The sequence below is a fragment of the Brassica napus genome, chromosome C9 (genome assembly GCF_020379485.1).
Source record: "Brassica napus cultivar Da-Ae chromosome C9, Da-Ae, whole genome shotgun sequence".
Lineage (NCBI taxonomy): Eukaryota > Viridiplantae > Streptophyta > Magnoliopsida > Brassicales > Brassicaceae > Brassica > Brassica napus.
The window spans coordinates 59086186-59101330 of NC_063452.1; the positions used below are offsets into that span (position 1 = coordinate 59086186).

Sequence of the window (15145 nt, forward strand, 5' to 3'; positions counted from 1 at the left end):
ACGAACATAGTTATTTTTAAACTCTGAAATATGATTAACTGAATCAAAAAGAAACGACGACGTTTTCCCCTTCGTCTTCAATCTTTTAACGAACACGAACCCTAAATTCCCAAAATCTCAAATCATGTTTCCTCTTCAAGCTCGATTCTCACCTTTCCTTCTTCGAGTATCGCATGATGAGTTCGTGTTGTGAGGATTTGTCTGTCAATGCGATGGGTATTCGTGGTATTCCGGAGAAATGCGACTGTGGTCGAAGCATTGCGATATACACATCAAAATCGAAGCAGAATCCAGGAAGAACCTTCTTTAGATGCCCAACGTTTTGAAATGTAAGTGTTTTATTTGATTATGGGTGCAATTGATTGTGTTTAAGAAATTGTTTGAACATAAAAGCTTCAATGGCTAGGTAGTGAGATGTAATAGTCAGTCATGATTCTATTTGTCCAGGATCACTTGTATAAATGGGTAGATGAAGCTGTCTACGAAGAGGTTCAGGATGCATTGCCAAAAATTGAGTGCTTTGCATCGGATCTCATGAAAATTAAAATGGAGATCGAAAGCTTCAAAACTGCAGAGGAAGAGTTAAAAGAAGATGTTAGGAAAGCGAGCAATGAACTTAAGAAGCTGAATGTGATCATGAAAGTGGGTTTTGTGATGGTTTTCTTAGGCATTGTCACATGTCTTGTGTTGATCATGTTTGATAGAGCAAATGGGTTGTCTTTGAATAGCTACTAGGAGACTCTGTTTATGTAATTGTAATGGTTTCAGTGATTTGAACTCATGGTTTATGTGAGTCTAATGTTGTAAGACTGTTTATGTTATTCTAAAGATTTCGACTTATGGTTTATGTAAATCGATAGTAGTTAAAACAACATCATGAACACACCAAAAAGAAACCATCATGAACACATTGAACACAAGAGTAAACATAGATAAACAAAAACATTTAAACATGACACCATTGAACACACCAAAAGACACCATCTTGTTACAAAAGCATAGAGTAAACCATCATACAAAAGCATTCCGAGAGAGACACCATCTTGTTCCAAAAGCACAAGAGTAAACATAGATAAATAAAAGCATTTAAACATAGATAAACAAAAGAGTAGTTCTAGTTCCAAAAGCATTTAAATTGATCTAAAACCATCTTCCCCACGCTCCTGTCTGTGATGCTTGACCTTGTGAAGCTTGTGAAGATTGTGGAACTTCCCATGGTGATGCTTGAGCTTGTGAAGAGTGAGCTTGAGCTTGTGAAGAGTGAGCTTGTGAGGATTCAGCTTGCGACTCTTTAAAATGTATTCCCTGTACCATATAAATGAATTGTCAATAACCTCAAAAAACGCAGACACATTACCAATAGCTAAAAAACTAAGAACATAACCTGATTTTTCCTTGGTCTGCCTCTCGGTTTCTTCTAATTCTCGCCTACCATCATCTTCTATATTTCCAAATTCCTCTTCTTCATTTGTCCCCTCTATATTTCCAAATTCCTCTTCTTCATTTGTCTCCCTCTGGGGACATTCTTCTCTGTCATCACCATCTACCTGCTTCTTCTTCGAGTTTCCAGGAGGAGGAGACACAGTTAAAACACCAGTAACCTTTTGCTTCTTCGATTGTCTAGGAGACGGAGTTGAACCACCATATGGTGCCCCACGCCTCGTAACCTTCTCCGGAGATGACACAGGCGACCCATATTGTGTTCCACGCGTTGTCTTCGACGCCTCTGTAGATGCCAACATCGATATCCCTTCAACTCTTTTACTCTTCCTCGATCTCTCCGGCGATGGCAAACTCACAGAAGCACCGCGTTTTCCACCCTTCTTCGCCGATCCCTTTGGTTCAGACACACTCCCATCACCACCTTTTCCACCCTTCTTCGCCGCTCCCTTTGGTTCAGACACACTTTCATCACCACCTCTTTTCCACCCTTCTTCGACTCTTGAACCGCTTCTTCACTCCCGTAATCGAAATTTCTCATCGCTCCCCAAATCATCACCTCCCTTTCATTCTTTGTGAACTTCGTCTTTACCATCTACAGAGACAAAGAAAAATCCCCAAATCGATTTGAGTTTCTGAGAAATTAGGGTTACGTTTTGATTAATCCCCAAATCGATCATCCACATCTTTTGATCAATAAAACTAAATATGTATGGTATTCTTCCGAAAAGTCCACTAGCTCAGTGGCAAACCCCCCCCCCCCTAAGGACCACGAGTGCAGGAGTTCGAGTCCAACCAAAAACAATTTTTATTAAACAAAACGACGGCGTCTTGAGATTTTGTCTTAAACAAAACAACTGGATGAAACGACGTCGTTTCACTAAACGACAATATTTAACGGTGAGTTAACACTGTCGTAACTGTCGGTTAACGGTGTGTTAATCTGGTCAGTCAATCGTAAGTTTTTTAATAAACTAAAAAAGTCAACAAAAGTTCAGGGTTTTATTGGCCAGGCTCGAGTACAGGTTTCTTTTGGCAATTCCTACGAAATTCGTGTTTTTTTTTGCCGAATTCCCGAAAATGATATCAAGTTTTTGCGTTCTTCTTATAAACCTTTTTTGTTTTCGTTCCCTCTAAAGAGCCCAGTTGATGCATGTCATTTTGTTATGCTTTTCTAAAGAAGTAAAGAGCTTAGGTTTCACTTCAAACCTCTTTAAACTTTTATTGAGCTTTTATAAGTCCATTACTATATAAATCCGTTTCCAATACTCTGTTTCATAGAATGCTCTGTTTATCAAGTAAAATAGACTTGGAAATTGTCAATGTTTACATTGTTGTGTTCCAAATTTTACAGATGAATTTCAAATAAGGCATTAATAAAAATATTCTGAAAAATTACTACACAACACATGCACATGTATGTTTATTTCTACAAGTCACTTGGACTTACAAATTCAAGGAATAACTAATTCAAGCACTAGAGAATTTGGCAACCACACGATCCTCCATGAACTCTAAAGCCTTTCCTGATTTAATGCATCTAGGAGCCTTGTATTGACCAATGGAAGCACCTTGGTTGATAAAAAAGTTCATGAGAGAATCAAACGTCCCTTTACCCACCACTCTTATCTCCAAAGGCCCGACTGATCCATCTTTGAACCTACATCTCTTGTAAACATTGTCAAGCGAATCCTCCATCACTGAACAACACTTGGAAAAGGCCTCTTTGTTGAGGTCCAAGGCCTCTTTGTTGAGTTCCAAATACTTCTTCCCCTCTTTGGCCCTTACTTCCACATAAAGCACGTAATGACCAGGAAATGTTGAGGTGTCAGCATAGCTAGTGAAGTCTTCAAGAAAGAGATCTGACGAGTCAAGAACAAGCTTGGCTTGACTCACTGCCTTAAATAGATCTTCCTCGTTGGTTTTGTCTGAATCGATGCTCAAGACAACGTTCTCTCTTCTTACAAACCTAAACTGAGGTGCATTGTTGTAAAAACCAGTCACCAAGAGAACATCTCCCACTCTCATTCTATACAATCCTGTAAAATAAAATAAAACAAACCATAAGAAAAAAAAGATTTAAATATATTTTTAAGTCATTTTTTTTTCTGATCAATATATTTCTAAGTCATTATGGTTTTTAAACTCACCGGCGAAGTTTGTGACGACAGGTTCATAAGTGCACCCAACTTTCACATCATGAAGGTCGACCACATCACGCTTGTCTCCATCCATCGTTATGAACTCAAAGTAAGACATGTTAGGCATGAACGCGTAAGAAACATCTTCAGGTTTGCACAGAGGATCTACATTGATCCCGAACGTAGTCTCCGAAGAGCCGTAAGTCGTTGAAACGAGAGGCAAGTCGCTGCAATAGTAGTTCAACGTGGGAACATACTGTCCCATTGAGCCCGTAACAACGGTCTCAATATACTTAGTGTTGGGCCAGATTCTTGTGACTATACCTTTCCAAGAACTCTGGTTGCAGATAGTCTCAATCGTGTCTGCCAAGTCAGGACGTGGTCCTCCAAGGACCAAAGACACAGAACTACGACAACCGAGGTCGGTGATCCACTCGCTGAGACGGCCTGTTCGGATGTTTGAACACAACTCTTCCCAGTAAGTTTCGAGGAACTTGATTGCTCGGACCATGACTGATGCGAAGATGGAACCCATTCTCACAACCTCGTCGCGTTGGAGCAAGCCGCATAGCAAATGGCAGTAGAGACTTTGTGTGTTGTTGGAACATAAGATGACTTCATCAGGGCTTGTGTACGAGTAGTACCAGTTAGATGGACGGTTCTTGAAATAGTCGCTCTTGAAGTAGCTGCTGGTTGCGACTCGAGCAAGTAAGCCAGAAGGAGTCTTGGCTTCTTGTTTAGTGAAGAGAAACATCATCCCTTTTCCAACCTCCAAGCCTTTCACATGCCTAGACAGAACCAAAAAAAATCATCATTAGTGGTCTGATTATAGATAATGGTTAAAACAAAACAAGAAAAAAAAACTAGTATTTAAAAGAATGATGTTTTTGAATTTTGTTTAAGTTTGAAAATTGATGTTTTAGATTTTAATTAATACACTTTATTTTCAAGTTTAAATATAAATTATAATGTAAAATTTTGAACGGTGGAATATTTATTATAGTTTTTAATTATTTTTAATATACTTGAAAATTTTAAAACAACAATGTTTAAATTTTTCAAATACGGAAGAAGTATTTGACTTACTTGGTTATAACATGCATACGAAGATCGTATGCGAATGTTAAATTGTCCAAGTACTTGTTGTTCCATGGCATCATCTTCTGTGCTCCTCCCGAAGTTCCCGAACTACAAATACAATTCAAGAATTTAGATTTTATTTACACGGAAGAAAATAATTAGTAGAGAGAGTTTCTTCTTTCTTGTGTACCTTAGCAAGAAACCGGTAATAGGACGAGTCGATATGACATCTGACGACTCTCCATTAACGACACGGTCGATATAAGGCTTAATATCTTCATAGGACACGACCGGTACGTTCTTCTTGAAGAGCTCTTTATCAAACCTCTCGACGCGAAAACGTTGGAGGTATTCTGTGTTCAGGTTTGGTGTGAGGATCTCCTTCAACAAGTTGTCTTGTATCTGCTGGACGTTGGAAGTTAAGTCCTTCAGCTTCGCCTCCCATCTTTGGTTGTTGTCGGAGTTTGGATTCATGTTTGGTTCTCTCTGATTGATATGAAGAAAAGAGAGTGAATGATTTTTTGTTGATGATATGATAGAAAGTGAATGCTTAAGTCATATATATAGGAAAAGGAAAACCATCGACTTGGAATTTGGGAGTCTCGGTGGTTGTTTAGATGATTACTTTAACTATAGAAAAGTCGTAGGTGTGGAACACAACTTGATCGATATGTTTAATTGATTAGACGACTTAGACCTTACCGTGTGAACGATTCCATGCCATATTATATACGTACGTGTAGTGTATATGAGAAGAGTAATGATATAGAAACTTCAGGAATATGACAAGAAACTGATTTTGTCAAAGAAAATATAGCTGAAGTTACGTGGAAAAATACAGCTTAACTAATTCCTGGGGGTTCTAATCAATGGCGGAGCCAAACGAAAGTTTTACCAGAGGCAGTTAAAATTTATCTTCAATTTATAGGGGTAGTAGAAAAAAAATCACAACTAAAATCATATAATTCTCAAATAAACAATGGAAAAGTAATTATTTCAGTATTTCATAGGGGGCAGCTGCCTCCCTTACTCCCTACCTCCCTCCGCCACTGGTTCTAATTAAGGACCATTGTATAGACTTAACAATGTGGAATGAACGTTAATGATACGAATCTCAGGCATCTGAGAATTCGTGGTCAGCGACAATTCTTAAGATCAATCGTTAGAAGGTGTTTCACATATGTTGTTTTGTTATATACATATGTTTAGTTGATATTTTTTATAAAAAAAATCAATAAATTTTGATTTTTTCAGTTATATATGTTTTGGTTTGACATATCCACGCTTGTAATATTTATTTAAAATATTTGAGATAAGTTTTTGGTAGCCATTTATCATGTAGCCAAGTATTCGACAGTCAACGTTCTGCGACTTGTGGAATAAAATATAAGGATCAACTGAGACAGGAAAACGTGGAGAAATTAAGGGAAAATCGACAAGAAATTTCTTTATGCATTGTTCTTCCAAATTAAGTTGAAACTTCTGTCGAAGAAAATAATATACAGACACAAAGACCCCATTGATAGTTCACTATATATATTTTTTTTGTTGGTCAACCAATACAAAACTATTTAGCTGGGACTCGTGTGCGTCGTGACGAAGGTCTAGAAATTGCAAACGAAGTTTCAATACAAGAATATTCAATCGGAAACCTTGTTGTTTCTGTGATTTTTTTTTTTTTTTTGAAACAAGTAAAGATAATCAGAAAAGAAAACGAAACTTACGCAGAACTTCAAACTCACGACTATTCTCTCTTCTCCATGTTGATTCACACACAATGGAACAGAAAATTGTGAAAATGAATTAAATCAAAACAAATGTAAAAATAAAAAATATCAAGAAACACAATAGCGCAGTACGAAAGAGTGATATTATATGGTTCTCAGGATAGCTCCAATCGCAGTCTTATCCAACCTAACGGTACTATGTTTTTTTGGTTTAAACAAAAAAACGAAATATTGTTAAATTATCTTAAACTGGTACTAATGCGTTTTTAGTCCAAGAGAGGAAAAACAAAATTAATTATTGTCCTTTTCTCATATTAATATCTATTCATTTCTATTTTTTATATTCATGGCTATGAAATATACTTTCCCATTCCACTAACTCTATTCCATTTTTCTTAAACCTAAGTTTTAACTTTTTTTGTTGACAATTATAAAATGATTTATTCAGAATAATTTAAATTTAAATATAGAATTATAAAATACTAATAGTGATATTTATATATTATTTATTTATTCAGAATAAGTTAAATTTAGTAACAAATGATTTAGAAACTGATGTTTGATCATGTTCCCAACATTTAATCGATCTGTTAGAACTTAGAAGTCAAAATATTTAATAGAAATGATTTTGACCTTCAAACTAAAGCCTTAAAATAGTGGACTCTATCAAGTTGGGACCTTGAGGGATATTGCTGAGAAACACTCTGGAAAAAGTAATCCAGGTTCCAAGTAAATTTCAGCGTTGAAAGTCACTATTTAATTAGCATTTAGCAACAAGATTTTAAGTTCTATTTCTTGACTTTCAGTTTAGTCTGGTCTGACGTGGTCACGTGGGTTAGGTAAGGCCTTCTCCATCTTCTGCTGTAAGAGCATAATTATCCATGGGACTTTTTCTCATGTCCCCAAGTTTTTTTATTAATATTTGTGAATGGGGACTTATTTGTGGGACTTTGGTAAATTGTTGGATTATTGGTAAGACTTTAGGTTGGTTCTTAAGTTAATTTTTTAATATAAATAAATAAAATTATAAAATATAAGATAAAACATATTAACTTGTTTAAATAGGATAAAATTATTCATTTATAAGAAAAACATATTATTACATATTATTATTTCAGAGAAAAAAATACAGAATTAAATAAAAACAAACACAAATTTTATTCATTTTAAAGAAATTAAAATATTATATATTATTATTTCGGAGATGTCCAAACTTATCCCATATATGTTCAACCAAATCCCTTTTTAATTGTTGATGGGTATGTGAATCTCGAACTTCTTTCCGACGGCCAAGTACATTTCCGGCCTTTTTAGGCCTTCTTACGGTGAATGAAAACTCTTCATCTTGAAATTCCTCAATGGTGTTTGCATCGCGTTCATTTTCGACTATCATATTATGGAGGATGATACATGCCTTCATAATATTTCCCATTTTTGCTTTATCCCATATTTTTGATGGATTTTTTACAACGGGAAATCTTCCTTGGAGGACTCCAAAGGCACGTTCAACATCTTTTCGAACTCTTTCTTGGGTATTAGCAAACAATGACTGTTTTTCGGTTTGTGGTAGTTTTATAGACTGAATAAAAGTCGCCCATTTCGGATATATACCATCTGTTAGGTAATATGCCAGATGGTACTCCATTTGGTTGACATAATAGTTTACTGCTGGGGCGATCCCGTTAATAATGTCATCAAAAACAGGAGAACGATCAAGAATATTAAGATCGTTCATAGTACCTGGAGCTCCAAAAAAAGCGTGCCAAATCCAGAGGTCTTTTGAAGCAACTGCCTCCAACACAATCGTTGGTTTTCCCGTTCCCCGTGAATACATTCCTTTCCAAGCGGTGGAACAATTCTTCCACTCCCAATGCATACAGTCGATGCTTCCAATCATCCCCGGGAATCCACGTTCTTCGTTGATATATAGTTGTCTTTGCAGATCCTCCGCTGTGGGATGTCGTAGGTATTCATCGCCAAACAAGGCGATAATACCGGCGGTAAAATTGTGCAAACTAGCTCGGGCCGTTGTTTCAGCAAGACGGATATATTCGTCTTGGGCATCGGCCGCACCACCGTATGCCAATAGGCGAATAGCTGCAGTACATTTTTGCAGGGGAGAAAGACTGTCCCGTCCGGTTGCATCTTCTGATTGTTGAAAATACGGTATTTCTGTGGAGAGACGATGCACAATACGAACGAACAAAGATTTGTTCATTCGAAACCGGCGCCGGAATAAACGGGTAGAGTAGGTCGGAGTCTCGCTAAAATAATCATTCCAAAGCCTTCTGTGCCCTTCTTCCCTATCTCTCTCTATAAAAATTCTTTTTTTTCTCTCTTTTGGTTCTGGAATAGGATCATTAAATCCTAAAAACTCATCAGTTATCGACGCAAATTCATCATCACCACTATCATTGTTGCATTGATAATGATAATGTGAAGATGATGGCATTAGAATTTTAAAGAAAAATAAGAAGAATTTGTGATACAACGAGAGGAGAAGTGAATGAATGGGAAATTGTGGTATAAAAAATTTGATGCATTATGGCTTATATTTATAGAGGAGCAGACGTGATTCAAACTCTCGTGTGATAATGTCAAAGTGAATGAATGTTTTTAGGATTTATTAGTCACGAGAAGTGTATCTTGTGATTCTAGACTGTTGTTTCCAAAAACTAATAGTAGCCTCTTGTGACTAAAGGCTGTCGTGACTAGTAGCATCTCGTGATACTAGCCTCTTGTGACTAAAGGCTGTCGTGAGTAGTAGCATCTTATGTAGGAGTTATTACAAAAGTCATTACATCCGAAGAGTGAAGCTAATACAAAGCTCTCGAATCACTTAAAGCAGATTACCACACCTAAGAAAACTAATACAATGATCAGTAGCCCAACAAGCAGTTCAAAACCATTGAAGTAACTTGATCTCTTATTTCCTAACTCACAGACAAGGTTCTCAAGCCTAACCAATTTCTGCTCAGTCTCAAAGTCACTAAACAAGGTTAGATTGTCTACCTTTTCACTGAGTTGAAGAATGTGTCTATCCCTTGCCCTCATCTTCTCCATCACGGCAACGTCCCACCACTTCCATACATGGCATTCTCCATCGTCAGCTTGGTCACAAGTGTAGTAAAGTCTTCCCCCATTGTTAAGAGTCTTCGCCATTGCTAGTTTTGGTACGCCACCACAGTAGCATATCTGCGGGAAGCCGAACTCAACTTCTGGTTGAGGTGGGTATTGAGGTGGGTATTGAGGCGGCTCACTACGGTTGAGCTCTTCTTGTTCCCTACGGTTGAGTTCTTCTTGCTCCCGACGGCTGAGCTCTTCTTGGTCCTGACGAAGAGCTCTTCTGTAGAGTTGTAGCCACACTCTGAAGAATCCTCATAATAATCCTCTGACATAGATGGCTGGGTGTAGCTAAAGCGTCCCATTATAAAGTTTCCTGAAATAGACACAAGAAAATAAAAATGTTAACAGCGAACAAAGAGAAGAAAAATTAAATGTTAACAGCGTACAATAACTAAAAACAATGCATAACTTAAAACAGCAAACAACTTTCATTCATAGTTAACAGCATACAACGTACACACATAGAGCTTACATGAACATTTAAACTTATTTCTAACAGAGAAACATGGAAAAGGTTGAAACAAAGAAACATGGAGACTTAGATCAAAGCCAGCAGCTTATTCTTAGTTGCTTCTTCAGGCTCAGTAAGAGGATCTTTCTTGGCTAGAAGTGTGTCAAGAATCGCAAGCTTTGTTAGTCTCTCCTTGATCAAGAGATCCTCCTTCCTCATCAAGAGATCCTCCTTCTTCATCTCCCAAACGGTCTGACACTCCGACAGAGACCTCAATGGTGCGGAATTCTTCTTTTTAGCCTTCGCCGCCTTGATTCCTTCAGGACGGACCTCAGGATCACCAACGGAGCTGCTTGAAGCTTGAGAACATGTCTCTTTTCGCTTTGAATTCCCAGCAGGCTTAGGAGTGTTAAGGCTGAGCCATTTCTGCTCATAACTCAACACACACCAAGCATGGTCAAGAGTGAATTTTTTCCCGTGATCCGCAAAGTAGATGTCTTTGGCCAGCTTGAGCAGATCATTGTCATTCTGACCAGAACTCTTCTGTCTCTCAGCTGCAGCGTATGCAGCACATAATTTGTTCGTGTAGTCATTGATCTTGTGCCACCTCTGCTTACAGTTGAGATGCTCACGATTATCACCACTAGCTTTAGCATGAGGACTTGACGCATAGAACTCACCAACTCGTTTCCAGAATGTCCCTTTATTTTGATCAACGCCAACAACAGCATCCTTAGATGTGTTTAGCCATCCACTTATTAACACCTCGTCATCGGCTGGAGTCCAGTTCCTTCGCTCCCTAGAGGCAACAGGTGGGTTTTCAGGTGCAACTGGAGGATTTGGTGGCTGTTCACTAAAAGCATGGATCTCTGATGCTCCAAAGTGATGAGGAGAACCATAACTTTCATAAGGAAAGGTCTGGCTATTAAGAAAGCCGACGAAACTAGAACAAGGAGACTGACTATAAGGATTCAATGGATCCCTTGAATCCATTACGATTAGAACAGATAGAAGAGAGGAAGAGAGGATGAGAGAAAGAGATGTGTGTAAAACAAAGGTGAGAAGTTGTGTGTTTAAATAGGTGAGAAAGAGTTGTGAGAAGTTTGGAATAATAAGTTACCTTCTTAAAGTCCTAACCATAAACTACCGGGGTCTAATCAAACTTATTACAGTCACAACAACAAAAGAGAACAAAGCAGAAACAACGAAACTATAAAGAAGTGATTCCTAACTCGTTCCCATTAACTCATCAAACAACAACAAAGGTTTATGTGACCAAACTAATAACATCTCTTCACGCAAACGAGCTTATTATAGTTGAACCAAACTTAAATGTCCACACAGACAGTACGCAACTATGAAAACTTAAACGTAAAAGCTACTTACCTAAACAATAAAGAAGACAGTAGTAATCAAGTCTATGTAAACTACTTCAATGTCAACAGAGGCAATTGTAAACTACTTCAAGTCTATGTAAACTACTTCAATGTCAACAGAGACAGTAGTAATCAATGTCAACAAGAAGGCAATACGCTATCTTAAATGTCACAAACTACTTCAAGTCACAAAGAAGACAGTAGTAATTCTCTCTATGTAAACTACCACTCTATCACCTTCTTACGTCAGAAATATACAAGTAATTATAACAACATATCAAGTCTTTCTTACTACTAATCAACTATACGAAACCCATATCAAGTGATTATCAAGTAGTCAATTCAATGAGAACTAGTAATCAAAATTCAGTTCGTAACCCATTGGTTATGTTCTTAATTCCCTAACCAAAAACAACTAACCCTATCAAGAGATTTGGACAAACCTGGATTCGTTTCGAGGAGAGATCGGTGTGGAGTGATCGGGAGAAATCGGTGTGGAGTGATTGAGGAGAGATCGGTGTGGAGTGATCGGGAGAAATCGGTGTGGAGTGATTGAGGAGAGATCGGTGTGGAGAGATCGGTGTGGAGTGATCGGTGAAGATGAGAAACGGCGCCGGAACTCTTGTTTCCCCTATAAACAAACATGCAGAAACGAATCAAACACAAATACTCAGATGAATTTCCGATAATATGAACACAAACCCAGATCAATTATATCGTATATTAAACTCGAAAATCACGAAATTAAGGGACGGGAAGGAACACGAACCTTCTGGGTGTTCGATTCGACGGATTTCGTACTCGATTATACGAGAAAACGGTGTGGATTGCGACGATCTCTTTCGCCACCGATATCGCCTGTGGAGAGAGAGAGAAGAAGGAGACGAAGTGAAATGAATTCAGACAAAACTCGACTCTCTCTCTCCCCTTCGGTTTGCCTCTCCCTTGCTGCCACGTAGCCCAAAGACTTCGTTAAAAACTTCTAATTCTGAAAACGTTTCCGCTATTTTTTGATATTTTTCATTTTCTTTTTGGCTTATATTGGTTGGGGACTTTTGCTAAGATGTCCCGATAATTATGCTCTAAGTCTCTAATTTAGTTTAATAATACACAAACCTGAACAAAGTCACCAGACTTCAGTACCGAATGAAGACAGCTTGTTAAAGCCTTTTAATGCCCAACAGGAGTCTTTTAGTTGGGTATATAAGCAAAATCTTTGAAGCAATTAAATGGAACCCATGATTTGGTTTATAGCAGTCAAAGATCAGAACTTGTTGAAATGAATCGAAAGAAACTTATAATAAAATGACTTTTTAGAAAGCAAGGAATCATAGCCAGTCTCAAAACTGCTTTGAGTTTCTTTTTCTTACTATGTTATCTTACATAAGACTGCTAGAAGACGCTAAATGTTTTGCAACTCATGGACCCCAAACCAAACCGAATAATCTAGCCATCAGTTTCAACAGGCTTTGTCTCACTACAGTTGCTACCGTCTTCTCTGACGTCCTCGGTCTTCTTCTGCGGAACAAAGGAGACTTTCTTGAATGATTCTGACTCTGAAGTTTCTAATCCTTTGGAATCCTTGGGAATGTCCGTGAACTCTTGTGTTTGGGACTTCTCATTCAATTCCGAAGATGGGTCAAAGCTGTAACAGGTGTACTTCGAAGGATTTACCAAGTAATCCGGTACCTGAGCACCACTTTTACCCCGAGGCAATGCGCTTTTTAAGGAGGCAGAAACTGAATAATTATCTTCAGGCTTCTTTGATGTTTCTTCAGTGACAACATCAAACCTGACCCGCTTACTTGTCCTTGCTTCTGAATCTGAACAACTCTCTTTCCTTTTGAGTATAGGTTTCGGTGGCACAGATTTAGAAGATTCTTCTGGGTGCAGTGTTGGCTCTTTACTCTTCGAGGGGATAACGCCAGAAGGGCTAATCTTGTTAGCCTCGAGTTCATCTTCCTTCAACCTCATTTTTGCAGCAGCATGGTTAGCACGAGGGTCCCGAATCCGCACACCACAAGGTCTGGAAATGGCATCTTCCATAGACAAGCCTTTACCACCATCCTCTTTCCCTAGTGCGACCTTATCATACTCATCTTCTTCGTCCTGCGTCAAAAAGCAAAAAAAAAAAAATTAAGCCTCGAGGAACTGTTTCAATAGTTCATTGCCATTTACAAAAACTAAAGGCAAAAAAACGATTCTCAGTATCAAAGAAAGCGAGATGTTCTCCTACTAGGCCTAAAGACTGTTAACAAGAAAAACTGAAAAATTCAAGAATCTTCTAATTGGAAACTGATATGAACTTATTAATTTGCGAAGGAACTAGAAACTTTAGGCTAACCGTCCTCTTAACCCTAAGCTCTCTTGTAGACTAAGGTTAGTCCAAATTGATATACACCTTAGTCTATATCTTTTAATTCTCCATGTGTGAACAAAGGTTCATATCAAGAATACAATTGAATACAATTGTTCCCTAGTTTTACTTAAGCGTTTCCTTACTTCCACAATCGTCACCTAACAAAAACACTTTAAAGAAAAGAATTGATTATACCTCGTCATCGAGAGTACGGTCAAGGCCCATGGAAGCTCTGATGCTCCAATCATCATCATCAACATCAAAATCCTCGTTACCGCCTTCCTCACCCTCCTTCCGATCAGTGCTCGAGAGCCTCTGCTGCCTCAGAACCTCGTCGAACGATGATGCACAAGGCATCTCTTCCCTATCGTACGACGCGAGCTGCTCTCGCTTCCACTCCCGCTTCTCCACTTCTGCGCCGGAGAGAGACCACACCGAGCCCGATTGCGTTTGCCGCGCAGAAGACGTGGAGGTAGTAGTAGGAGACGTGGAGCGAGAGAAGGCGAGAGATCCGAAGATCCTCTCGACGCGAGACCGAAAATCTTCGTCGGCCATCACAGATCGATTTGGGGAAGAAAGTAAAACCGCCTTGTGATCCGTTTTGATTATATTTATTTGAGAAGATGAAGTAAAAAGAATTTGAACTTCTACATGGGCTTTTTAATCTTTCTATTGGGCCCATTATCGGCCTTGTTTAGTTTTGAAGTCCGTCAGTGTTTTTTTCTCTGATCTTTCGTTTTGGATATCCTCGGGCGGAATATTTTTGGGTTTGTAATAAACTAAGATAAAACAAAAAGATTTTACGACTCGTGGGCCTGTTTCAAGTCTAATGAAATGAAAGAGGGGACAGCTAGAAAGGAAAAAGGGATTACATAGTAGTACTAGTATTAGATTAGTAGGTCGGAAATAATAGGAGAGAGAAACATAAGATTTACTATATGATATGATGCGAGAATCTGACTAGAAAGACCAGAGTCATCAGATAGAATAGATTAGGTCAAGTTGAAAAATATTAACAAGTTGGTTACTTTGATGATGATAATGTTGACCAAAAAAGGAATGATATTTGTTATATATTTCTTTTACCTAAGTATCTAAACTTACATGTCCACACTAGACCGGATACATGAATATTATGAAGGAGAAACTTTCATCCAAGGATAAGCGAATACCGATTGGTTTGAACAAAGATTGATTGCAAAACTATGTTTAACACGATCTTTGGGCTAAAAGGTGTATATGATCGGTAATGATTAAACAATTTTCTAGCAGCTGTACAATTTATCATAATTTATGATTAAACAATGTGAATTTGAATCTCATATTCGACTGTAAAGTCTGCCAACAACAAAAAGTAAAAGATGTGTTGGTGTCCATTTTTTTCCAAATTAACTCCCTTTTCTTTTTGCTTTACCATTTTTTTCCACCCTATAATAAGTGTTTTA

The 15145-nt window shown here is 38.0% G+C and overlaps 3 protein-coding genes and 1 pseudogene across 4 annotated transcripts; 1 reads left to right on the forward strand and 3 right to left on the reverse strand.

Annotated features, from left to right (window-relative positions):
* Window positions 1–15: 15 nt before the first annotated feature.
* LOC106382294 lies at window positions 16–737 on the forward strand (annotated as a pseudogene).
* Window positions 738–2730: 1993 nt separating this feature from the next.
* On the reverse strand, window positions 2731–6596 carry LOC106418216 (4-substituted benzoates-glutamate ligase GH3.12-like). Of its 2 annotated transcripts, XM_013858879.3 has the most exons (5): window positions 6386–6596; window positions 4852–5147; window positions 4668–4769; window positions 3591–4369; window positions 2731–3479 (listed from the first exon to the last, which is right to left on the reverse strand). In XM_013858879.3, exons 2-5 carry the CDS (start codon window positions 5133–5135, stop codon window positions 2911–2913), a joined length of 1734 nt encoding a protein of 577 aa, XP_013714333.2. In that variant the 5' UTR covers window positions 5136–5147; window positions 6386–6596; the 3' UTR covers window positions 2731–2910. The 2 variants fall into 2 exon arrangements, with proteins under 2 accessions (XP_013714333.2, XP_013714335.2); XM_013858881.3 differs by having other exon boundaries at window positions 4852–6453.
* A 3456-nt stretch (window positions 6597–10052) lies between these two features.
* On the reverse strand, window positions 10053–10958 carry LOC106416944 (glutathione S-transferase T3-like). Its single transcript, XM_048768172.1, has one exon. It carries the CDS (start codon window positions 10956–10958, stop codon window positions 10053–10055), a length of 906 nt encoding a protein of 301 aa, XP_048624129.1.
* Window positions 10959–12636: 1678 nt separating this feature from the next.
* LOC111210085 lies at window positions 12637–14303 on the reverse strand. Its single transcript, XM_048769236.1, has 2 exons — window positions 13896–14303; window positions 12637–13450 (listed from the first exon to the last, which is right to left on the reverse strand). The coding sequence occupies exons 1-2, from the start codon at window positions 14253–14255 to the stop codon at window positions 12788–12790; spliced, it is 1023 nt and encodes a 340-aa protein (XP_048625193.1). The 5' UTR covers window positions 14256–14303; the 3' UTR covers window positions 12637–12787.
* Between the last annotated feature and the right edge of the window lie 842 nt (window positions 14304–15145).

What these genes read in the sequence shown, in the direction of transcription:
- LOC106418216 (XM_013858879.3), bottom strand. Translation starts at nt 5,135, where the DNA reads ATGAATCCAAACTCCGACAACAACCAAAGATGGGAGGCGAAGCTGAAG. An exon ending in ATTACCGGTTTCTTGCTAAG is followed by an intron (nt 4,770 to 4,851) that starts GTACACAAGAAA and finishes TTGTATTTGTAG; the next exon opens with TTCGGGAACTTCGGGAGGAG. An exon ending in TGTCGTCACAAACTTCGCCG is followed by an intron (nt 3,480 to 3,590) that starts GTGAGTTTAAAA and finishes TTTATTTTACAG; the next exon opens with GATTGTATAGAATGAGAGTG.
- LOC106416944 (XM_048768172.1), bottom strand. Translation starts at nt 10,958, where the DNA reads ATGGATTCAAGGGATCCATTGAATCCTTATAGTCAGTCTCCTTGTTCT.
- LOC111210085 (XM_048769236.1), bottom strand. Translation starts at nt 14,255, where the DNA reads ATGGCCGACGAAGATTTTCGGTCTCGCGTCGAGAGGATCTTCGGATCT. An exon ending in ACCGTACTCTCGATGACGAG is followed by an intron (nt 13,451 to 13,895) that starts GTATAATCAATT and finishes TTTTTGACGCAG; the next exon opens with GACGAAGAAGATGAGTATGA.